Source organism: Scyliorhinus canicula, chromosome 1 (assembly GCF_902713615.1).
Source record: "Scyliorhinus canicula chromosome 1, sScyCan1.1, whole genome shotgun sequence".
Taxonomy (NCBI): domain Eukaryota; kingdom Metazoa; phylum Chordata; class Chondrichthyes; order Carcharhiniformes; family Scyliorhinidae; genus Scyliorhinus; species Scyliorhinus canicula.
In genome coordinates, this window is record NC_052146.1 from 93,966,536 (window position 1) to 93,992,613 (window position 26,078).

Here is a 26,078-nt window from a genome sequence, read left to right on the forward strand (position 1 = left end):
CGAGAACTAACATAAGAATATTCACTTCCGTCATGGGGGGAAAACACGATTACTCTTCATTATCTTTTTTAAAAGTTTAGTCAGTGGGTGTTGGGAAGACCTGAGCCAGGAGTTTGTCTCCAGTGGAACATGCCATGGATACGATATGGCAGTACCAGTTTCGGATTATTTTGTTAGGTGATTCGACGGTGGGAAAATCATCTCTTCTGAAGCGTTTTACCGATGGCTCCTTCAGTGAGGTCCAGGATCCCACAGTGGGAGTGGATTTTTATGCTCGCGTGTTAGAAGTTGAGCCGGGCTGCAGGATCAAACTCCAGCTATGGGACACCGCTGGTCAGGAACGGTTCAGGTCAGTGTGATCAGATTGCTCTCTCTAACAGACAGGCAGACACAACCAGCCCTTTAAACTCGCGAGTTACCAAACGTTCGTGGTTTCAGGAATAGTTTCCTGAAACGCTTTCGGTCAAGTTACTGACCAATGAATGGTTAGTGGCAACTTGGAAGTTTGGGAATAACTGTGACATTTGTGTTCCTTCGCTACAAGTTAGTCGCCAAGGAATCCATTTATTTCGTCAGGGTCTTTTAGCCAGGGAGTGGGGAGAATGTGGAACTCGCTCCAACAGGGAATGGTCGAGACGAATAGGGTGGAAGCATCTAAGGGAAGCACACGAGCGAGAGAGAGATGAGCTTATTTATACTGTTACAGAGTTACTTGAAGACAGACAGGAGGAGGTTTGGGTGAACTGTCGCATCGGAAAGGATTTGTTGGGCGAATGACCTGGTTCTGTGTTTTTAAATCATATGTAAATCTCCAACACAAACTTTTTTTATTTCCTGAATCATTTCTATAACGTGGATTCATTTTTTAAAAACAACATTGGACTAATTGAGTATCAAGCTAGTCTTTTCTCTGGGGTTAGAACAATATAACTTAAAAGTAACAATTCCAGACATGTTGCTCTCGCTGCATTCGGCACCTCGGTGTGTTGGTTCATGTAAGGTGGGGCATTGCAACAGGAGGCAATAGTTTCAGAGTAACACTGCACGTGGTCAAAGCAGGAAATCAATTCGGGAGTTTTCAATACTAAAGATTCAGTCAATATTAAAGATTCAGTCATACTTATCAATAATTCTTTCATATCTGCAAAAGCCAAGCAGTTGTAAAAGGAGGGAAGAGGGAAGAGCTACAATAATAAATGTGTTCTAAAGAAGGTCAAATAATACAGTACCAATGATAAATTGTTTATTAAATATAGTGTAGAACCAAACGGAAAATTCAAAATGGTCTGATTTAAAACTGATCTGAATATTGGGGATATACAGTATGAATTGTAGGTTGAACAAAGAACATACAGTGCAGAACGAGGCCAATCGAGTCTGAACCGACCCACTTAAGCGCTTACTTCCACCCTGTCCCCGTAACCCAATAACCCCTCCTAAACTTTTTGGACACTAAGGGTAATTTATCATGGCCAATCCGCCTAAACCTGCACATCTTTGGACTGTGGGAGGAAACCGGAGCACCCGGAGGAAACCCACGCAGACACAGGGAGAATGAGCAGACTCCACACAGACAGTGACCCAGCAGGAAATCGAAACTGAGACCCTGGCGCTGTGAAGCTACAGTGTTAGCCACTTGTGCTACTGTGCTGCCCTGGATAATTGATTGATGATGAATTTATCCTATAAGGAACTGAACCTGTATGTGCTTTGATCTCCCAGAGTTTTGTTTTCCCTGTACTCATGAAGTTAGCAAAGCCATTGTTCCATTCTCCATTTCCTGGTGTGTCGCCTGCAATCGTATGAATACCAGATGGAATGCATCTATACCAGATACTTGGTTCTTTGTGGGAAAACATCTTTTTAACCTTGAGCTTCACACTAAATAATAACAGATTTTATAATCTTGGAGAACAAAGAAACAAAAATGCGGAAGAGTTTTTTGTAAGAGGAACTGGAAAATATAGATGCAATCTGGTCACTTCTTTTGTATAGTGTCTTTCACAACCACTAGCCCTTCCAAGGCATTTCACAACCAATGAAGCATAAACAGAAAATGCTGGATAACCTCAGCAGATCAGATCTGTGGAGAGAGAACAGAGCTAACATTTCTAGTCTGGATGATTCTGGATGAAAGCTTTTGGGGGGGGGGGGGGGGGGGGGGGGGGGGGTGATTTTTGTTGGGGGGACATCAGGTGAACCTCCCTGCTCTTTGAATAACGAAGGCAGGTAGGCCTTAGGTTGACATGTGATCTGAAAGATGTCATCCCCAACCGTGCAGCGCGCTCTCAGTACTGCACTGACGTGTTCAAGATTCTGTGCTTGAGTCGATGGATGGAATGTTTGAATCTACAATCTTCTGCCCCTGAGGCAAGAATGCAATCAATGAGCCAAGATTGACACCTTGTCCTCTCACTCACACCTGAGTAATTATGTCCAAAACTGGAATGCCCAAGGTCAAACCAGAGGTTAGAAAAGTCCCTGTTCCTGCTTGTTATTTGCAGATTTGCATCAGTAGTTTGGCTGAAAGGCTCAAATTACTGTCTCCTTTTGAGAAAATGTGGATCAAATGTCAATTTCTGTTAAGGTTATGGTAGAATCCACTAAAGCAGCACACATTGACCAGGCAGGTAGAAAATAAAGATTTATATTTAGTTACGATATTACACGCACCAAACCCCGAAGGGTCTCCTTCCTCGACCTACTCCCAGGTCGGGGTTTTTATTCTAGATTTTCCCCAGTTAAGGGGGAAACCCTGCCCCCTCACTACCCCAAAACTCGTATTCGGAGGCGATCACCTGGAATCTGATTGTACTGATATCGTGATCTCTTTGAGGGTTATAACAGTTGTCAAATTTTTATTTGGTTTTCTGTATATAGGCTCACAAAGTGGGGCATGCAAAATTGCCCCAAAGTGGTGCACAATGAATTGTATCTGTGCTGGTTCTTTGCAAGAGATTAATTTTCCTACTTAATGAAAGTATTGAAATCTGTCAATCTCCTGAATGAGATTAACAATTGAATTTGTCCAGCACCTTTCGTGCATTAAAACATCCCAAGGGACTACAACGGAGCATTTTAAAACAAAATATCACCGAAGGAGATATTTGGGTGGGTAAGAAATCAGCTTTAAAGGAGTTTCTTAAAGAAAGAGATTTGAGCTGTAGGGAAGGAATTCTGGAGTTTATGACCCAGGCAGTTAAAGACACAGTCACCAACTGGTGGAGAAAAAAATGAGGGTTGCTTAAGAGGCCAGAATTACTTGAGCTCGGATATCTTGTAGGGTTGAAGGAAATTACAGAGATAGGAGGAGTGTGGGGGGTGAAGCCAGAGAAAGATTTTTTTAAAAGGATGGGAATTTAAAAACCAAAATGTTTCTTGATCAGGAGCCAATGTAGGTCAGATAACACAGGAGTGAAAGGGTAAGGGCAGCACGGTGGCGCAGTGGGTTAGCCCTGCTGCCTCACGGCGCCGAGGTCCCAGGTTCGATCCCGGCTCTGGGTCATTGTCCGTGTGGAGTTTGCACATTCTCCCTGTGTTTGTGTGGGTTTCGCCCCCACAACCCAAAGATGTTCCGGATAGGTGGATTGGCCACGCTAAATTGCCCCTTTAATTGGAAAAAATGAATTGGGTACTCTTTTTAAAAAAAAAAAAATTTTTTTAAAGGAGTGATAGGGTAAAGGGACTCAACTGTGATTAAGACATGCGTTACTGAATTTTGGATGACTTTAACAGTGACTCGTCACTTCTCGAGCAGAAGACAATTGATGTACCTCATGCTAAGTAACAATTTATATTACTTGTATTAATGAGAAATTTAAATTATGGCAGCAAATCTCAAGTGTCAGTACCTTCCAGCTATTTACAGGGAATTGAATAAAATTTACAGTTACTGTTCCTTATTTCAAGAATGACAGTCCTTTTAGCAGGACACATGCAAGCCAGCCATTGAACAGATTCTGCTGTAGGTGGTCCACAAGGTCTTTAAGACTACTAATGCTACGGACTTGTGTAGCTTTTGCATGAAGGTAGCTGTGGCTGGCTTGACTCCCACAAACAAGTAGAACCAATAAAAATGATCAGATTTCCAATTCTCTGACTATCCACTAGTCCATGAATGGAAATGGCTGAACCAGAGGCTCTGGGTAAGAGAGATCTGTGATTATCCCCATACTAAAGTGTGGTCAGCCAAGGTCCGATCACTTTCCGATTCTCACACTCAATAGCTATTTGGTAGCATCATCAACAAGATCTGAATGTAATATTTTTAATACAGAAGGAATTGTAAAGTGTTTTACAGAGGGCCAATCAAAAATGAGCGCTGTGCCAAAGAAGTGGCTACTAGATTGGGGGGGGAATGGTAAATGAGAAAAAGTTTAATCGGTGATCGGTTTTAAGGAAGGTCTTAAGAGGAAAAGGAGGTGGAGAAATAATGGTTGAGGGAGAGAATTTAAGAATGTGGGATTTGTGGGAGCTGAGGACACCTGTCAGCGCTTTCAGAAGAAGAAGGAGGATGAAGAGGGGTAGGTGAAAGGGAGGACGGGGACAATTATTTGTTTGGCAACACTCTTCCTTATTGTTGGCATTAGAAATACTTGTCTCTCTGTCCCAGATAGGTACATATTTCCAAGTTATTAAATTAATGTTTGAAAGACATCAGAAACCCTCTTTACCTCTGATCTTGGTTAGGGCAGCACGGTGCTGTGGCGAGCACTGCTGCTTCACAGCGCCGAGGACCCGGGTTTGATCCCGGCCCCCGATCACTGTCTGTGTGGAGTTTGCACATTCTCCCCATGTCTGCGTGGGTCTCGCCCCCATAATCAAAAGATGTGCAAGGTAGGTGGATTGGCCACACTATATTACCCCTTAATTGGTAAAAAAAAAGAATTGGGTACTCTAAATTTTTTTTAAAAACCTCTGACCTTGGTTAGCACTGCTGCCTCACAATGCCAGAGACCCGGTTCAATTCCGGCCTTGGGTAACCGTCTGTGTGGAGCAGGGTTTTTCAGAGTCAGGGTCGCGACCCGCAGTTGGGTCGCGGGCGGGTGACAGCAGGGTTGTGGAACGATCGGGCGCGCCATTCCTGCAATGGTCCCGATCGCGGGAGGAGAGCCCATCTTACTTTGAGAATGACGGCGAAGTTGGAAAATCCGGCAGAGAGTCCAGTACAGCTAATGTGAATGCTAAAATATTTTTCCCTTAGCCAGAGATTAGACAATTATAGGACTCCCCATCTAGCCTGTAATTAGTTTACTCAGTACATTGTGGGATCTTTTTCAGTTCTGTATTGTTTAAACGACTCACTGGCTAAACGGCTGATCCATTTTAAAAGCTCTCTGTGAAACTCAGAGCGAAAAGTAGTAATTTTGAAATAGGCTGAAAAAGAGTGGCGAACATTCCATTCCTAGAAGCAGCAGTCCAACAATGGTTGTTACTATTTTCCAAGTTAAAATCTCTCGCTGAATAACCTTTGAACATGGTAGCCTGTGTGGTAAAGGTTACTGATATGTTGTTCCATCTTATTTTGGCGCAGACCTTAATTTTCTATCCACATTTGGATTATTGAATATTCAAAGATAAAATTAATTTCTATTTTAACGACTGATAGAAATGTCTGATGGGTCCGTGATAAATTCTTTGTGTAATATGACACTTGAGTCATACAGTCTGAAGGCTGATCTCATCTGAGGTTGTTTGGAGAACATGGTTCAGTGAGCAAACAAAAATAATGATGATCCACTGTTCTCAATCCTGATCATGATTTAGTTTTATTATGATAAAGACCCTAGGTAAGTGCAAGCTATTGCTTTTTTTGTAAACCAGTATGATTTTAAAAACATTTTTTTAAAATTAAAGTATCCAATTCTTTAGTTTCCAATTAAGGGGCACCTACCCTGCACACCTTTTGGGTTGTGGGGGTGAGACCCATGCAGGGGAGGATATGCAAACTCCATACGGACAGTGATCTGAGAAACGGATACAATATTAATGAAAATGTTACACGTAATTGTTTGTTTAAATGTGTAATGCAATTCAACATAAAAACAAGTCACTGCCTTAAACTGAAATAGGTTCTATTTATAATTTAATTTGCTCATCAAAACACTTATAAGACGTATTCTGGCCTTTGCGTCCCTGGTAGCCCGACGGAGGATTTTGCTACTGTGGAAGGATGCGAAGCCCCCTAGCCTGGAACCTTGGATTAATGACATGGCTGGGTTCATCAAGTTAGAGAGGATAAAGTTTGCCTTGCGAGGGTCTGTGCAGGGATTCTTCAGGCGGTGGCAACCATTCCTAGACTTTCTCGCGGAGCGTTAGGAGGAGGTCAGCAGGGATTTGTTGAAAATCAACTGAAAACTTGAATAAATATATATATATATTTTAAAACACTTAAGACATGAGTTATGAAGTACATTTTATGGCACGGATGCTGCATATCAGGAGGTAAAGTCCCGTCTTTTTCCGCTTCCTGAATACTCCATCCACCCATTGCTCCTCTTTCCCCGGGAAGATGGAGCAGGGACCGCACCCCGTTTAAACAAGGAGATGGCGTCATGGTCTCTGGAAGCAGATTCCATTCATTGGTACAAAAGCAAATTACTGCGAATGCTGGAATCTGAAAGAAAAACAGAAAATTCTGGACAATTTCAGCAGGTCTGACAGCATCTGTGGAGAGAGAAGGAAGCTAACGTTTTGAGTCTGGATGACTCTTTGTCAAATCTCAATGAGAGTTGTGGTTGATCCCTGCTGGAGGTTCATGAATGTGTTTCAGGTGAAAGAAAGACTTGCATTTGCATTTTTTGAAGTGGAGTCATTGTTGTCATGTAGGAAAATTGGCAGCCAATTTGTGCACAACAAGTTCCAACTGATGTGTTGGGCAAGCTGGGTCTATCTGGACTGCGTTTGATACAGTGTAGAGAGAGACAGGTTTCCAACACTTGATGAAATGCAACACGATTTTATTTAACATTTAACTATATTACATGCTTAACTGTGGGTTGACACTATGCTGACTTGACTAGAGACCTGAGGCTAGCCTGACCAGACTAACTGACTACCACATGGTGTTTGTACTCGCTGCTGCTCACGAGCTCTGACTGTCTCAGAGGCTGGATCCCAAGAGAGCGGGAAAACTGGCGTCCTCTGGCTTTATAGTGGTCGTGTCCTGTCTGGTGATTGGCTGCCGTGTTCTGTGTGCTCACTGGTCATCCTGTGTGTCAATCACTGCCTGTCTACACTTCATAAAATACATGGATGTATATTATGACACCAACAAACAGGAATGTGATGATTAGACCAGATAATTTGTTCTGGTGATGTCGATTGAGGAAGAAATATTAGCCAGAACACTGGGGATAACTCTCCTAGCCCTTCTTCAAAAATAGTGTCTTCCAAATCTTTTACACATACCTTTTTAAAAAAATTTAGAGTGTCCAATTATTTTCTCCAATTAAGGGGCAATTTTAGCATGGCCAATCTACCTAACCTGCACATCTTTTGGGTTGTGGGGGTGAAACCCACGCAGACACAGGGAGAATGTGCAAACTCAACAAGGACAGTGACCCAGGGCCAGGATTCAGACCTGGGTCCTCAGCGCCGTAGACAGCAATGCTAACCACTGCTGCCCTTCTTTTACACATACCTGAGGGGGCAGATGGCTTTCAGTTTAATGCCTCCTTTAAAATACAACACCTCCAACACTATCGCACTCCCTCAGTCCTCAAGTGTTAACCTTGATTTTTGTGCTCAAATCCAGGAATGGGAATTAAACCCACAACGTTCTGACTTGGGTTTGCTACTAACTGAGCCACAGCTGATACTTAAGTGGGAATTTGGCCTCATGGTTGAATAACCTACCAATTGAGTAACCATCGCTCAGCTTTTCAAAAACCTGATTAATTAAATATTGCAGGATGACTGTCTGTGAAATATACCTGACTTGAACCCCTACCTTCAGGTGATCTAGGACAAGGAGGAAGTGTATGTATTATATTCAACATTGGCCATACTTCAATAAATCTCTTCCTTTATGGCCTGTCCTTCACATTTTTACTTTTTCCCCTAATTTTCTTCACTCACATTTTTTTTTTAAAAAAGAAACTATTTGATTACAAACGTGTATCAAAACAGGTTACAGTGAACAAACACCCCGGGAAACATGCTCCCCCCCCCCCCCCCCCTTCCCGGGCGACAAACAGCCCCTCAAACACTGACACAAACATCCCCCATCTTTCCTCAAACCCCTCTGAAGAGCCCCTTGACTCATACTTTATCTTCTCTAATCGCAGGAAGTCGTACAGGTCACCCAACCAAGCCGCTACCCCTGGTGGCGATTATCAGTTTCCAAGGATACTGATTGACTCTGACTCTGGGATGTATTTTGAAGGCACAGCACCCTCTGCTGCATCTAATGGCCTTTCTTTGTGAAGCCATCCAGAGAGATAGCAAGCCTGATCTTGGTCTCTTCCCAAATGTGTTCTCTTCGAGAGTGATCATAACATAGTGGATAGCACATTTAGTGAGTTGGTCACACTGTAGGCGTGAATTGCACAGGCAGAAAGGGAATGGGTGACAATCAGGAACAGTAAAATACTCAAGGCAGTGCAGGAGTCCCCTGTGGTCATTCCCCCCCCCCCCCCCTCCCCGCTCTCAAACGGATATGCCGCTTTGGATACGGTTGGGTGTTGGAGGGTGGCGGGGAGCAACAGAAACTAAATCCACAGTACCGTGGGTAGTTCTGCTGCTCAGATGGGTGGAAGAAAAACAAGTGGCAGGGCTATAGTGATAGAGGATTCAATAGTCAGGGGTACAGACATGCGCTTCTGTGGCCGCAAACGTGAATCAAGAATGGTATGTTGCCTCCCAGATGTCAGGGTCCGGGATGTCACAGAGCGGCTGCAGAACATTCTGGGGAGGGCAGGTGAACAGCCAGTGGTCGTGGTACATATTGGTACCAATGACATAAGTAAACTAAAGGTTGAGGACCTGCAAGCTGAATACAGGAAGATAGGAGGTAAACTAAAATGCAGGGCCTCAAATATAGTAATCTCAGGATTACTCAAAGTTCCATGCACAAAAGAGAGCATGATTTGGAGGATAGATCAGATGATTGCGTGGCTAGAGAGATGATGTAGTCGGGAGGGATTCAGATTCTTGAGGCACTGGGACCGATTCTGGGGCAGATGGGATCTGTACAAACCAGGCGGGTTGTACCCAGGCAGAGCTGGCACCAATATCCTAGAGGGCTTTCACTAGTTCTGTTAGGGAGTATTTAAACTAGTGGGGCAGGGGGATGGGATCTCAGGAGTAGGATCAGATAGGTCAAACTCTGATCAGAAAAATGGAAGTAGAACTTTAGCTAGTGATACAGAAGATGTAGTGATAGACTTGGAATTATAGAAGAAACAAAGTTTTTAAAAAGTGTCCAGCTAGGGAAAATAGTGGGTTAAACTGTTTGTACTTCAATGCAACGAGTATTACAAACCAGATAGACACATGGCAGCAGGGTGTCATTGCTGTAATGGAAACCTGGCTAAAGGAGGGACAAAGTTGGCAGCTGGATACAGAGTCTTCAGGCAGGACAGAGAGGGCGATTTTAAAAAAAAAAAAAAAAAAAAATAGGAGGTGGAGTATCACTAATGGTTAAGGAAGCAGTTCCAGTTGTGAGAAGAGATGATATACTAAACGGGTCAACAAACAAAACTTTATGGATTGAACTTAGAAATAAAAAAGGGCAGTCACACTACTGGGAATATACTATAGACTCCCAAATTGTGAAAGGCAGATAGAAGAGCAAATATGTAGGCAAATTTCTGCCTATAAGAACAAGAGGGCAATAATATTAAGAGACTTTAACTATCCGAATATCAACTGGGAATCAATCAAAATAAGGGGGACTGAAGCAGACAAATTCATGCAGTATGTCCGGGAAAATCTTTTCACCCAATTAGTGACAAACCCAATGAGAGTAGATGCAATTCTGGACCTAATCTTGGGGAACAAAGAAGGGCAAGTGGATGAAGTAACAGTTGGTGACCATATCAGGGATAGGGATCACAATTCAGTTAGATTCCGTATTACCATGGAAAAGGACAGATAAAGCAGGAGTAAAAATTTTGAATTGAGGGAAGGCAAATTTTGTGGAAATGTGAAGAGACTTTGCTGACGTGGACTGGCCAGCATTGTTGGCGGATAAATCTGTGAGAAGCACTAAAAGGAGAGATTCTAAATGTACAAAGTAGACATGTTCCCTCCAAAAATAAGAGTGGTACTGCCAAATCTAGACCCACTGGTTGTCTAGAAGAATACAGAGGATAATCAAACAGAAAGTGAAAGCGTACCATAGGCATAAAGAACTAAGCACTGCAGATAGCCTAGGCAAGTATAGAAAGTGCAGGGCCGAAGGCAAAAAGTAAATAAGAAAATCAAAGAGAGGGCATGAAAAAGATTAGCAAGTAAAGTTAAAGAAAACGCAAAGACGTTTTACCAATGTATTAATGGTAAAAGGTTAGTTAAGGAAGTGAGACCTATCCAAGATGCAGAGGGGAACTTGTGTGTAGATGTAGAGGCTGTGGGAAGGGTTTTAAATGAATATTTTGTCTCCTTGCTTACAAAGGAAATGGATCATGCAGATTTACTATTCGAGGTGGAACACTGAGATACTGAATGGGATAATCATAAAGAGAGAGGAAGTACTCGAAGGATTGAAATCCTTGCAAGTTAAGTCGTCAGGGCCAGATAGATTGTTTCCGAGGCTACTGAAGGAGATCAGGAAGGAGATAGCAGATGCTCTGAGGATGACTTTCCAATCTTCACTGGAGAGCGGGGAGGTACCCGAGGATTGGAGAAATGCAAACGTGGTACCATTGTTTAAAAAGAATTCGAAGGAAATGGCGAACAATTATACGCCAGTTAGTCTAGCGTCAGTGGTCAGCAAATTAGTAGAATCCATTCTGAGAGGTGGGATTAACTGCCACGTAGAAAGGCATGGACTAATCGGGGCTAGTCAGCATGGATTTGTTAAAGGAAGGTCTAGCTTTACGAGATTCCTCTGATGCCCAGCATCGTATTGACAGCTTCCAGTTTGCGGGCCCTAACCGCTTCCTATTCACCATGGATGTGCAACCTCTATACGTCCATCCCACGCCAGGATGGCCTGAGAGTTCTTCGCTTCTTTCTCGAAAAGAGGCCTGGACAATTCCCATCCACCACCACTCCTCTGCCAACCTGAACTCATTCTATCTCTCAACAACTTCTCCTTTAACTCATCCCATTTTCTCCAAATCGAAGGTGTAGCAATGGGCACCAGCACGGGTCTGAGCTACGCTTGCCTTTTTATGGAGTATGTGGAACATTCCTTGTTTTGCCCTACCCACGTCCCCTCCCATAACTCCTTTACCGGTACATTGATCTCTCTTTTTAAAAAAAATAAATTTAGAGTACCCAATTATTTTTTCCAATTACGGGGCAATTCAGCATGGCCAAGTTGATGGTGGAGGCAGAGATCCTAAACTCTTTTAAAAGGAACCTGGATCAGCACCTTAAGTGCACTAAGCTACAGGGCTATGGATCGAATGCAGGAAGGTGGGGTTAGAAAGGGCACCTGGGTGTCCTCAGGCTAACATGGACAAGATGGACCGAGTGGCCTCCTTCTGTGCTGTAACTTTCCTATGATAATGATCAGGGCCAGAAACATTTTTGTTTTTGTTTTCCTAGCCTGGCAGTGTTTTTTTTGTATAAATTTAGAGTGCCCAAATATTTTTTCCCAATTAAGGGGCAATTCAGCGTGACCAATCCACTGAGCCTGCACATCTTTGGGTTGTGGGGGTGAAACCCACGCAGCCACAGGGAGAATGTACAAACTCCACACAGACAGTGACCCAGAGCCGGGATCGAACCTGGCACCTCGGCGCAGTGAGACAGCAGTGCTAACCACTGCACCACCGTGCTGCCACTAGCCTGCGAATGTTGATGATAGTTGCTGGACTCCAACTCCAGCTGGGGATTCATTCACATATCTTGACTAGGGTCAGTAATTCCTGATCTGTGTGGTATGGCCTTGAACGAATGTTCATGCCTTTACCAATGACATGGGTTAGTTCAGTTAATTTAGCAGGAATCAGAATTTAAATTAGTGTCTTTCTGATCTGTATGACTAAATTGAGTTTTTTGAGAAGGTGACCAAACAGGTGGATCAGGGTAAAGCTGTTGATGTGGTGTATATGGATTTCAGTAAGGCGTTTGATAAGGTTCCCCACGGTAGGCTATTGCAGAAAATAAGGAAGTATGGAATTGAAGGTGATTTAGCGGTTTGGATCAGTAATTGGCTAGCTGAAAGAAGACAGAGGGTGGTGGTTGATGGCAAATGTTCATCCTGGAGTTCAGTTACTAGTGGCGTACCGCAAGGATCTGTTTTGGGGCCACTGCTGTTTGTCATTTTTATAAATGACCTGGAAGAGGGTGTAGAAGGATGGGTTAGTAAATCTGCAGATGACACGAAGGTCGGTGGAGTTGTGGATAGTGCTGAAGGATGTTATAGGATACAGAGGGACATAGATAAGCTGCAGAGCTGGGCTGAGAGGTGGCAGATGGAGTTTAATGCGGAAAAGTGTGAGGTGGTTCACTTTGGAAGGAGTAACAGGAATGCAGAGTACTGGGCTAATGGCAAGATTCTTGGTAGTGTAGATGAACAGAGAGATCTTGGCATCCAGGTACATAAATCCCTGAAAGTTGCCACCCAGGTTAATAGGGCTGTTAAGAAGGCATATGGTGTGCTAGCCTTTATAAGCAGGGGGATTGAGTTTCAGAACCACAAGGTCATGCTGCAGCTGTACATAACTCTGGTGCGGCCACACCTGGAGTACTGCGTGCAGTTCTGGTCACCACATTATAGGAAGGATGTGGAAGCTTTGGAAAGGGTTCAGAGGAGATTTACTAGGATGTTGCCTGGAATGGAGGGAAGGTCTTATGAGGAAAGGCTCAGGGAATTGAGGTTGTTTTCGTTATAGAGGAGAAGGCTGAGAGGTGACTTAATAGAGACATATAAGATAGTCAGAGGGTTAGATAGGGTGGACAGTGAGAGTCTTTTTCCTCGGATGGTGATGACCAACACGAGGGGACATAGCTTTAAATTGAGGGGTGATAGATATAGGACAGATGTCAGAGGCAGTTTCTTTACTCCGAGAGTAGTAGGGGTGTGGAACGCCCTGCCTGCAATAGTAGTAGACTCGCCAACTTTAAGGGCATTTAAGTGGTCACTGGATAGACATATGGATGAAAATGGAATAGTGTAGGTCAGATAGGCTTCAGATGGTTTCACAGGTCGACGCAACATCGAGGGCCGAAGGGTCCGTACTGCGCTGTAGTGTTCTATGTTCTAAATAGCTCTCAGTGCACTGGCCTATTGGCTGTTAAGGTGGGGTTAGAAGTAGTCAATGTTTTGTTTCATAAAATAATTTGTAGATGGATGTTGTTCAAATTTTTACTTTAACCAAGCAAACTAAAAGAGAGCGCATATCTCTTCAGAGGCTCAATATTTTGTGATGTAGAAATGAGTCAAAATTTGGGAAGGTCCAAAGTTTTATCCCTGGATGAACTGGTTGCTGTGAGTCAAGCACATATTAATAATCTTATTAGTGTCACAAGTAGGCTTACATTAACACTGCAACGATGTTACTGCAAAAATTCCCGAGTCGCCACACTATGGCACCTGTTCGGGTACACTGAGGGAGAATTCGGAATGTCCAATTTACCTTACAAGCTCGTCTTTTGGATTTAGTAGGAGGAAACACACGCAGACACGGGGAGACTCCGCACAGACAGTGACCCCAGCTGGGAATCGAACCTGGGTCCCTGGTGCTGTGAAGCAATAGTGCTAACCACTGTGCTACCATGCCGACATCATAAACTAGATGAGGGGGACCAGTGTTACACCAGTGATCCTCATAAAGAACTATGGAGTTTACGCACAGCAAGACTCCATGTGCTAAAAATCAAAGAAACTCTTTTTTTGTTTACTTTGCAGTGATTTTTGTTGACGGTTAAATATTGGCTAGGGTACCAGAGGGAATTCTCCCTCTGCTTCAACAAAGTCAGATATTTTACCTTCATCAAGGGTGGGCAGGATTTACCTTTATCCGAAAAGCAGCATTTCCAAAATTGCATCACCCAATTGCATCACTTCTTCGTCAGTACTGCATGAAGGTGACAGACAGTCTGACTTTGTGCTCAAATCTCTGGAGTGGGACTCAAACCCTTCTGGTTCAAAGGTGATACTGAGCCATGATTTGCATCTATTATTTGTATAACGATTCAGGGTAGAAATGAGTGATTTCTGTAATTGCCTAACAGTTTAGTATTCCATCAAATACTTCATTTTGTTTCCTGGTGCCGATGGGGTTCCTGTAAAGGTTACCATCATTCCACTTTGCAGGCCAGTGTTACGTTAGTTTTCAAGATAATTGTTTTGATGATTTATTGAATTGGAAAAATGTTCTATAAGGGAAGGTTCATAAATCTGGTCAGTGTGAAATGCCTTTCTTGAGACCATATTTCTTCTTTTAGACGGAAGATATTTTTAATCCTAGCCTTTCTATTCAGCTGTTCTTGTTGGTGTACTGTGGTCAGTGAGGGGCAGGCAAGATGAAAAGTTTTCTTAGTGTCAGAAATTGGGTTCTAGCTGATACGGTTTTTACAAGATCAAGTGAGTAATGTAGTCAAGGGCTTTTCCAGATAGCTTTACCATTTCCAGCCAAACAGTAAGTCTGCCTATAACCAGTCAACAATTATATCAGGCTGATTGGCTAAGGACACAATAGGGTTGTCACCTCGACCACATTGGACTGCATTATTTGGGAAAACAGAGGCTTTAAAATGACTGGAAACTGATGAAAATGAATTTTAAAAACCTGACTGCAGCAGCAAGTGGAGTAAATTAATTCAATTTTGGGGAAAAAACAAGACTCTTACCGTTTGCTAAATCTCTTTATGGTCCTGTGACGCAGCGGGTAATGCCCCTCCCTCTAAACCAGAAGCTCCAGGTTTGAGTCCCACTCCATGATTTGATGACCAGGGAAGTTGCATTCACAACATGACCAGGTTGTGTATCCGCCTGTGAATCCTTCCAACACCCACTTCTGGCTAGCAGTAAGTTCCTGGTCAGCCATATGGTGAAATTAATATTGGCGCCTCTAGCATCTCAATCCATAGCTCCAGATTACAACATGTATGTAAAAGCACAAGTTGCCACAACAAAGGGCAGCACGGTGGCCTAGTGTTTAGCACAGCTGCCTCACGGCGCTGAGGTCCCAGGTTCGATCCCGGCTCTGGGTCACTGTCCGTGTGGAGTTTGCACATTCTCCCCGTGTCTGAGTGGGTTTCACCCCCACAACCCAAAAATGTGCAGAGTAGGTGGATTGGCCACGCTAAATTGCCCCTTAATTGGAAAAAATAATTGGGTAATCTAAATTTTTAAAAAAAGTTGCCACAACAACTCTAATCCCCTGAGTGAATTGTAACACACTGCCATACCTCTTCATGACAGATCTGGCATAACGCAAACAGCTGTACGTTTTATTCCACTAATCAATCTGCCCAAATTGTCTGTAAAACAGTAACCTACCTAATTTGGGAAGTCTCACTATTTTTTTTTTCCTTAAATTTAGAGTGCCCAATTCTTTTTCTCCCCAATTAAGGGGCAATTTTAGCGCGGCCAGTCCACCTAGCCTGCACATCTTTGGGTTGTGGGTGCGAGACCCACGCAGACACGGGAAAATGTGCAAACACCACATGGACAGTGACCCGGGGCCGGGACTGAACCTGGGTCCTCGGTGCCATGAGGCAGCAGTGCTTTTTTAAAAATAAATTTAGAGTACCCAATTATTTTTTCCAATTAAGGGGCAATTTAGAGTGGCCAATCCGCCTACCCTGCACATCTTTGGGTTGTGGGGGTGAAACCCACGCAGACACGGGGAGAATGTGCAAACTCCACACGGGCAGTGACCCAGGGCCGGGATTTGAACCCAGGTCCTCAGTGCCGTAGGCATTAATGCTAACCACTGTGCCACCGTGCTGCCCTGAGGCAGCAGTGCTAACCACCGCGCCGCCCCCAAGTCTCACTTTTCTTTCCTCTGGTCTAATGCTGGACGGGCATGTCATTTGCATACCTAACATTAGGTTCCCAAAGCAACTGTTCGACTCTAAACTTGGTCGCAACAGGAGACTCCCAGGGGGACACTGGAAATGCTTTAGGAATGTCCTCAATGCATCCCCGAATTGGTTAAACTTTCCTACCAGCTTTAGGGAGAGCCTGGCTTGTGACTGCAACTTTAGCATTGGTGCTCAGTAAACTCCCTCAGACTGATGCCACAGTTCAAGAATGCAAACCACCCTTCACATGGGTGCTATAGTTCTAGAACGTGACACCTTTCATACTGACACCACAGTTCTAGACCGTGCAAGCCCCCCCTTCCTGCTGATATATATTTTCAAATTGAGGCTTGGGAATTTCTAAACCAGCTTTGTCTCACACCAGGCTCTCTCATACAAATGCTGATGGTGTCAACCCTGAAGAAGGCAACAATGTATACGAAGCAAACTTTCCTGCAAGTCCATACTCATTGAATGTTTGTGTTAATGTGGAGCATTGACCAAATTAAACCTTATTGAGATTATAGAGAGCTTTTAAATACTGTGCTCACAGAGAAAATGTAGTTTTAAAGAAAATGTAAAGGGGTTTGTGTTGCTCAAAGGTGTTTAATTAGTATCTTGTGAATTTAACATGTTTCCCGCAACTCCCTTTTAAGAGGCAGAGGAATTGAATCAATAATGTAAATGTGTAATCTCTATATTTTAGGAAATGTTGTTCCTATTTCTTGAATACTAGGCCATAATTGAGGAATATTTGATCTTTGAACTAATCATGATGCACACTGCACAAATAATTAACTGCAGTTGTCTCCTTTTGAGAGTTTTAATATATTTTCCATGATTTACATTTGCTGGTTCACTCCTCCATAAACAGCCAGAATTTTCTATTTTTATGTTACCTGGATTTTGTTCATATTTGTTATTTTTAGTTTTATCTGAAATAAATTGGATAAGTTATTCTGGCCCGTTTATTTGAATGCATTCCTTATTAATATTCTACTGTAGGATTTCAAATTCACAGTCAAAACTGTTTGTAGCTTATTCGGGAAATGGTGTAATATGTTGGGAGTGTTAATCTTCAGCCCTGAGACTGTACCCCTCTAATTCTGGCCTCTTAGTCATGTTTGATTTAAATTACTCTACCATTGGTGGCCATGCCTTCAGCTGCCTTGTCCCTAAGTTCTGGAATTCCCCCATGACCCCTCTGCCTTCTGTACCTTTCTCTCCGCTTCTCCTCCTCTAAGATACCCATTTAAAAACCTTTGACCCAGGCTTATGACCATCTTGTCTTAATATCACCACCTCTGCTTCAGTGACAAATTTTGCTTGCTAATATTCTTGTGAAGCACCTTGGGATGTTTCATCACACAACAATACTATATAAATGTGAGGCATTGCTGTGAGTTATAGATTAGATTTGAATATTCTGTGATTTTTGGGATGCTTCGGGGCATAGGTTTAAGGTTTGTGGGGCAAAGTTTAGAGGATATGTGCGAGGCATTTTTTTTTTACACAGAGGGTGGTGAGTGCCTGGATAGCGTTGCCAGGGGATGTTGTGGAAGCCGATAAATTAATGGCGTTCAAAAGGCATCTTGACAAACACATGGATAGGATTGAAGTAGAGGGATACGGCTGTGATGAACGGTATTTACCTTTAATACCTTGCCCCTTTAAGAGGCTTGGAACCCTGGGGGACTCTGCCTCTGGCTACGCCCTCAGGAAACAGTATATAGGATAAGGCTCCATGTGGCGAGCATACTTCTCTCGAATGCTGTCCTGTTCTCTGTATATTAAAGCCTTTGATTACCGACCTCGCTCTCGCGTCGTAATTGAGAGTGCCTCAACGGCACAAGGAAGAGCTGAGGCCTTTGGTCAAGGTTAGTGATGCACAATCAATGGACACGAAACGTAGATGTGATCCAAACGATAGGCTTTATTGCACAAGATGTGTGCCGGCAGCAGACGTACAGAAGAAAGGCCGACTGCCGGGACGCACGGGTTCTTATATCCCGCCTCGTAGGCGGAGCTACCTACCTCTCAGCCAATCGGCTGAGAGGCACATGACTTACCCGGGCCAATGGGCAGCGAGTGCTCTGCACCAATAGCAGCTCACTTCCAGGTACCGTGATACCCCTAGTCATACTACCACAGTTAGTATCTTGACTGATACAGGCTTGAAGGGCCTGTTCCTGTGCTCTATTGTTCTTTGTTCTTTGACACTGAATTTCTGATCATGTTTATGTTAAGTGGACCAACTATTAGGTCGAACACTCTGAAAGCAAGGATTAATTCAATTGTCACACGTAGTTTTATAAATCCTATTACTGGATTGTTTTACACATCCAGATATATTATTTACTTTATTTCAGTTGTTTAAATGTTACAAGGACAAAACCTTTCTGTAAAATGCAGGAATTTGAATTTAAAAGACGTACAGTTGTGCGACTTTGATAATGACTTTGAACAACCTGACCCCTAAAGTGTTCCCAGTTGAGACTGAAGAGTTTCTTAAGTCATTCTCTCAAAAGTGCTTTTTGCAAATGTAATGGGCTTGATTTTAACCCTCGCACAGCAGTGTTTAAAATCAGGCCATAGTCACACAACAGTTACTGTAGTGTACATTTATTAATGATTAAATTGTTATTTAAAAACCAAGTTATTTAAAAAAAAATGTTTTAAATTTAGAGTACACAATTATTTTTTTTCTAATTAAGGTGCAATTTAGTGTGACCAATCCATCTAACCTGCACATCTTTGTGCTGTGAGGAGTAAAACTCATGCAGACACGGGGAAAATGTGCAAACTGCACACGCACAGTGACCCGGGGCCGAGATCGTAACTGGGACCTCGGTGCTATGAGGCAGCAGTGCTAAGCACTGTGCCAAATGCAGTGAGTTATAAGTAGTTATGTAGCTTTGTAGGGATGAGGAATACTTGATGGGAACAATTGCTTGCCCTGGTCAGGTTATTGGGGGGGTAGGAATAATTCATAGAATCATAGAATTTACAGTACATAGAGTGCAGGAGGCCATTTGGCCCATCGAGTCTGCACCAGCTCTTGGAAAGAGCACCTTACTTAAGCCTACACCTCCACACCTCCACCCTATCCTGTAATCCAGCAGCCCCACCTAACCTAAGGGTAATTTAGCATGACTAATCCACCTAACCTGCACACCTTTGGATTTGTGGAAGTAAACCGGAGCACCCGGAGGAAACCCACGCAGACACTGGGAGAACGTGCAGACTTCGCACAGACAGTGACCCAAGATGGGAACCGAACCTGGGACCCTGGAGCTGTGAAGCAACTCTGCTAACAGCTGTGCTACCGTGCCACCCTACCCTAGAAAGCCAAGGTGTTTGGTGGATCGCCTTGCAAGACAAAGAAGACCAAACACAACAAAGGTGTTGGGGGATCTGAATAATTGCTTTCGCCAGTCACGGTGTTGGGCGATTGTGGTGGGCTGAGGATAAGCTACTTCAAACAGCAATAGGTTCTCGTGTATTGTAAAAAAAATAGGTCATGACAGTTAGTCCACAAGCTGGTCTGGTTGTAGGCGTTGAAGTTGGGGTGGATGGCCTGTAGGAGGAGGCTCAGACCACATGCTGCACCTCCAACATCTTGTGTGTCCTGTTTATTATTCGTTCTCACTTGCAGATGCCCTACATGTGGTTAGAGTGATCGTGGGAGTTTTTGAACAGTATCACAAAAGCGGGTTGCATTTCCTGGTTTCCTAATACAAGTGTTTTTTTTAATATAAGGAGTTCCAGCAGTCTTGGGTTTCACCCAGAACTCCTCCTGTTTTCTGCACTCTGACCCTGCTGGAAAGTATGTGTGTGGCTATTCAGATAAACACTGGTTAAGGACAAAATTTGACTTGACTGATGCCAACCATTGCTGAAGTCCTGTTGTCACACTGCTGTCTATACATTAGCATTTGAGGAACGCGTATTGGAGAATGGATCAGCACCTTTTTCAAGAGGAGCAACTAAAGAATTCACTAAATTGCTGAAATCTTCAGGTAAAATTCAACCCATGAGGATTTTTAATGGAGATGAATGTTAATGCCATAAAGGAAATTTGTGCCCTACAACTTTAATTCCTGATGACAGTGGACCTTAAACGGTGGTAACAACATTTTGGCACACACACTATGATTTGTTTGGCCAAGTTATAAAGTGCAGATGCTACATTTAGCGAAGAATGCAAGATGATGCAATTCACGAGAATAAATCAGAACTGCCACAGGGAAGCTATTGGACAGCAACATTTGCTTATGGAATGTGTGCCAGCAAAACCTGGTTGAAAAGGGTTTGTATAAAGTAAAAGCTTATGGTTTATGTTGTACACTACATAGCAAGTCATATTTAAAAGATCCTGTTCATGCAGTAAGGAATTGATTTCTGCATTGTCAGTTTCTGTCAGCACAAAGATAATTGGCGTTGTCTTTTATAGTGAAACAGAAGCACACCCAGCCTCAATGGCAATGCTGAGCACAATTCACACATCACGAGTAATGTACTGAGCCTATGGGCTACACTATGGGATAGCTGGCCTCACTGAACTCTGACATTAGCTCCAGAAAGATTACAGAAGGAAGAGTGTTCAAAGTGATTGTGAATGAGTTTGGAGTCTCCTGCCCAATAGGCTGTTTGATGTGTCACTGAATTCCGCTGACCAGAAAAATTTCAAACCTGTTCTCTGCTAAGTTGACTCCTCTTAGTGAAGCAAGTGATGGGGCTACCAGTTGGTCTCAGAAACCCAAAGCTGGGACAAGTGTGGGGGACAATGGATACTTCAGGGCTGCCTCTACTAATGTTGCAAAGTGCATGTCTGACTGTCGGGCAATGACTTGGATCAGGCCTGACTGATGTTCTCCAGAACAAATGGCGTGCTGACCATTGAGCCATCCTGCATAGACTGTATGGAGCAGGAATGAATGGAATTAGTTTTTTTTAAAATACATTTAGAGGACCCAACTTTTTTTTTTCCCCAAGGGGCAATTTAGCGTGGCCAATCCACTTGACCTGCACATCTTTGGGTTGTGGGGGTGAAACCCACGTAGACACGGGGAGAGAATAGGGGAGTGAATGGAATTAGACTTGATGACAAGTCAGTACCCTTGGGAGAGGAGTAGAAAAATTACTCTATTGTAGTTATTGTTCCTGATTGCTGGTGCCAGTTGGATTGGATTTGTTTATTGTCACGTGTACCGAGGTACAATGAAAAGTATTTTTCTGCAAGCAGCTCAACAGATCATTTAGTACATGGGAAGAAAAGGGAATTAAACAAAATTCAAGAAAATACATAATAGGGCATCACAAGATATACAATGTAACTACATAAGCCTTGGCATCGGATGAAGCATACAGAGTGTAGTGTTAATGAGGTTAGCCCATAAGAGGGTCATTTAGGAATCTGGTGACAGTGGGGAAGAAGCTGTTTTTGAGTCTGTTCGTGCGTGTTCTCAGACTTCTGTATCTCCTGCCCGATGGAAGAAGTTGGAAAAGTGAGTAAGCCGGGTGGGAGGGATCCTTGATTATGCTCCCCGCTTTCCCCAGGCAGCTGGAGGTGTAGATGAAGTCCATGGATGGGAGGCAGGTTCATGTGATGGACTGGGCGGTATTCACGACTCTCTGAAGTTCCTTGCGGTCCTGGGTCGAGCAGTTGCCATACCAGGCTGTGATGCAGCCCGATAGAATGTTTTCTATAGTGCATCTGTAAAAGTTGGTAAGGGTTAATGTGGACATGCCGAATTTCCTTAGTTTCCTGAGGAAGTATAGGCACTGTTGTGCTTTCTTGGTGATAGCTTCGACGTGAGTGGACCAGGACAGATTTTTGGAGATGTGCACCCCTAGGAATTTGAAACTGCTAACCATCTCCACCTCGGCCCCGTTGATGCTGACAGGGGTGTGTACAGTACTTTGCTTCCTGAAGTCAATGACCAGCTCTTTAGTTTTGCTGCCATTGAGGGAGAGATTGTTGTTACACCACTCCACCAGGTTCTCTATCTCCCTCCTGTATTCTGACTCGTCGTTATTCGAGATCTGGCCCATTATGGTTGTATCGTCGGCAAACTTTAAAAGTCCAGTTAGCACGAGAAACGTTGCCAATACAGAGTGGTTCCAGCAAACACTTCACTCTCAAGTTTAATAATGTAACCCTTTATTTTTTTGTAACCATTTTATTAATGGTTTTATAACAATAAATGATACAAATGTAAACATAGTTCAGTGCATAACCCATCCCTCCATCCTCCACTGTTCCTGCCTAATCTAGACACAAAATAGCCTAACTCCCCCTTACACTACCTCCTTATTGAATCTGCTGACAGTGAACGAACCCTAACATTGATCCTCTCAGGGCGAACTTAATTTTCTCATGTCTAAGAAACCCAGCCATGTCGTGAACCCAAACCCCTGATTTCAGGGGCTTCAAGTCCCTTCGCACTGGCAATATCCATCTCCGGGCTACCAAGGAGGCAAAGGCCAAAACGTCAGCCTCTCTCACCCCCTGGACTCCCAAATCTTCTAAAACTCCAAAAATTGCAGCCTCTGGACTCGGCGGCACCTTCGTTTTTAGCACTGTGGACATGACATCTGCAAATCCCTGCCAGTATCCCCTAAGCTTTGGGCATAGCCAAAACATGTTGACATGGTTTGCGGCCCCTCCTGCACATCTCCCCACCTGTCCTCCATCCCAATAAACTTGCTCATCTGGGCCACCGTCATGTGTGCCCGGTGAACCACCTTGAATTGTATCAGGCTGAGCCTGGCACATAATAGGGACGTGTTGTCTCTGCTCAGTGCACCTTCCCACAGACCCGCATCTATTTCCCATCAGCTCGTATTTAGCTCACCTATCTGGGTTTCCTCCCACTCCATAAGTTCTTTATAAATTTCCGAAACCTTCCCCTCCCCCACCCCCATTGTAGAAACTACCTTGTCCTCTATCCCCTGTGTCGGTAGAAGCGGAAAGGTCGAAACCTGCCTTCGTGCAAAATCCCTTATCTGCAGATATCGAAACCCATTACCTCCCGGCAATTCAAACTCCTCCTCCAAACCCTCTAAACATGGAAAGCTCCCATCAATAAATAGATCAGTTAGCCTCTCAATCCCTGCTCTCTGCCATCTCCGAAACCCCCCTCCATCCAGCCTCCCTGGGACAAACCTGTGGTTGCCACAAATTGGAGCCCACACTGATGCTCCCTCCACTCCCATATGCTTCTGTCTCTGCCCCCAAACTCTCAAGAGCTGCCACTACCACTGGGCGTGTGGAGTACCAGGCCAGCAAGACCAATGCTAATGTAACCCTTTTATACCGATTGCAGGAATCCTGATCGTTGAGGCCTGGCCTTTCAAATTGGCAGTGTGTTTAAAAAAAAATCCTTCATTTATATAGCAGCTTTCATGACCGCCTGATGTCTCGAAACACTTTAGGGTTATGAAGTACTTTTGAAGTGTAGTCACTATTGTAGTGTAGAAAACGTAGCAGTCAATTTACTCATGGTAAACTCTACAAACAGCAGTGTGACGATGATTGGATCATATGATGTTGATTGAGGAATAAATATTGGCCAAGACACTGGGGACAGCTTGCCTGCATTTCTTTGAAATAGTGTAATCCACCTGAGAGGGAAGATGGCGCCTCCAAAAATGCAGCACCCCCTCTGTACGACACTGAAGAATGTTTTGATCTTGTTTGTGTGACTCCGGGTTCCTTGGAGTGCCTCTTTTGCATCACACCTGTAATGGGGTTTGAAAAGCTCACAGTAATTTTTATAAGCTGTGAATCCTGAATTGAGTTACATTTAGCACTTGATGCTACTGTTTTGCCAAGCACTCCATTATTGATCTCCACTAGACTTCCTAGGAAGTCACTGAGAATAATGAGGACAAATACCAGGTGTGTTTAAATGAAATGAAAATCGTTTATTATCACGAGTAGGCTTCAAATGAAGTTACTGTGAAAAGCCCCCAGTCGCCACATTCCGGCACCTGTTCGGGGAGGCCGTTACGGGAATCGAACCGTGCTGCTGGCCTGCTTGGTCTGCTTTCAAAGCCAGCGATTTAGCCTGTGCTAAACAGTCAAGGAAAGGTCAAAGTTTTGTTGTTCTTGCCGTAGATGATACCTGACCTACTGAGAATGATGCTCATTTTCAATCAGACTCGCTCTAACGTGGCTTCTAAACGAGGCGATTAACAACCGGGTGAGAAGCAAAACCAGGATGAGAAGAAAATCCTATCAGTGACAGCTGAGTTGGCCAACTTCCGTTTTCTAGACATGGGTAACTTGGAACACCTAAAGTTGTGAAAGTGTCTACAGTCACTGTGTTCATGATGAATTGTTGATTTATTTCTAAACTGTTATTCAGCTAAAACAATGTTGTTGTATTTTCAGATCAATTACTCGCTCCTACTACAGGAATTCTGTTGGGGGTCTGCTAATGTTTGATGTGACCAATCGGAAGTCATTTGAGAATGTCAGGGAGTGGCTGACAGAAGTCAATAACCATGTCTATCCAAGCAAGACGATCTTCGTTCTGGTTGGGCATAAAAGTGACTTAACGGACGACCGTGATGTTTCCCGTGAAGAAGCAGAGAAGTTGGCAGAGACGCTGGATCTGAATTACATTGAGACTTCAGCCAAAAATAACACTAATGTCGACCTGGCATTTATGAAATTAACAGAATGTATTTATGATTCTATGAAAGTGGGAGAGATTTCACTGGAGGATGGTTGGGATGGAGTCAAACGAGGATTTAATCCGCAAGTACTAGAAAGGCCAAAGGAGGAAAAGCAAAGTGATTGTAATTGTTAACTTGGCCTTGGGTGTAATTCATGACTCACTATATTAATAGGAGGCTAGCCACTTGCAACATATATTTGCATCTTGCGATTGTATCTTATTAATTCTCCCACCCAGTTAGAAGAAGTGGAATTAACACTGCAAGAGATTTAGAAACCCAGCAATCATTAACCACAAAACTTGCTCATAATAAGGGTGGAGTGGAGGTGCAAATTCCAGGAACAGGAGTAATATTTTAAAAGAGAGAATTTGCTTGTGCACTCGTGTGCTTTTACATCCAACAGTATGTGAAAGAAATTGAATACCGTAGTTTCTGGCCATTGTAGGATCTTTTCATTAAGCAGCAAGTTTAATGGGAGCAGATAGAGACTTGGTCAGTGAAGAGCAGCTCAAAATTGGATTTAAAAAATCTAATATCTTTGGCTGGTCCAACTTAATGGTGATATACAGGAATCGGGACCGGGTGTGTGCCAGATTTGGGAGTTTTGTGGATTTTGGGTCCTAGGCCAAGCTTGAACTTGTAATACATAAGGATAAAAGGGTTTGTCCAAATTGCTACCTGGGGCGCCAGTTTCAAACGTAGCCGGTTTTCAGGTCCATCTGGATTTTGGGGCACCGGATACGGGATCCAGAACCTGTATTTCCAGGTTAATCTGTTGTATAGTTGTCAGGAGTTTCATGTACGTGTGATTCACACAGCTTCATTATTATTTCTGCTCATTGGGTTTTGTTGTCTGTATACTTTTGGACTTTGGTAACTGATCTCGTAGCAGTTTTTTTGTGACTGCAGAGATTTCACCTTCGTAAATGGAAGGGAAAACAATAGCACAATGCAGCAAATAATTACATTTGTTCAATGAGGCAATACCTGTTGATTTGAAGGAAATAAAAAATATTTTCAAAACCTGTATTCAATAATGTTAAAGAGATGGCATCTCGTTCGTGGTCAAGTGCTTCTGTACAAGGGAAGAGTAAAATCAGGGATTGCCCCTGATTGTTGGCTGTGCTTGCTAGTGGACCTATTGGGTAAGAAGAGGATGAGGCTTCACAGTCAAACAGCTAGAATGAAGAACTTGGTCTCCGTGGACAAGTTATAGAGACATTTAGACATGGAAGGAGGCCATT

General features: G+C 43.5%; 1 protein-coding gene across 1 annotated transcript; it reads left to right on the top strand.

Moving 5' to 3' along the window:
- LOC119965222 (ras-related protein Rab-39B-like) lies at positions 1-25,857 on the top strand. The gene is made up of 2 exons (XM_038795674.1): positions 1-349; positions 24,545-25,857. Exons 1-2 carry the CDS (start codon positions 135-137, stop codon positions 24,963-24,965), a joined length of 636 nt encoding a protein of 211 aa, XP_038651602.1. The 5' UTR covers positions 1-134; the 3' UTR covers positions 24,966-25,857.
- The last annotated feature ends 221 nt before the right edge of the window (positions 25,858-26,078 follow it).

Bases quoted from the DNA above. Each gene is read 5' to 3' on its own strand.
- LOC119965222 (XM_038795674.1), top strand. From the start codon at position 135: ATGGATACGATATGGCAGTACCAGTTTCGGATTATTTTGTTAGGTGAT. The intron at 350-24,544 runs GTCAGTGTGATC...TTGTATTTTCAG, and splicing joins GCTGGTCAGGAACGGTTCAG to ATCAATTACTCGCTCCTACT.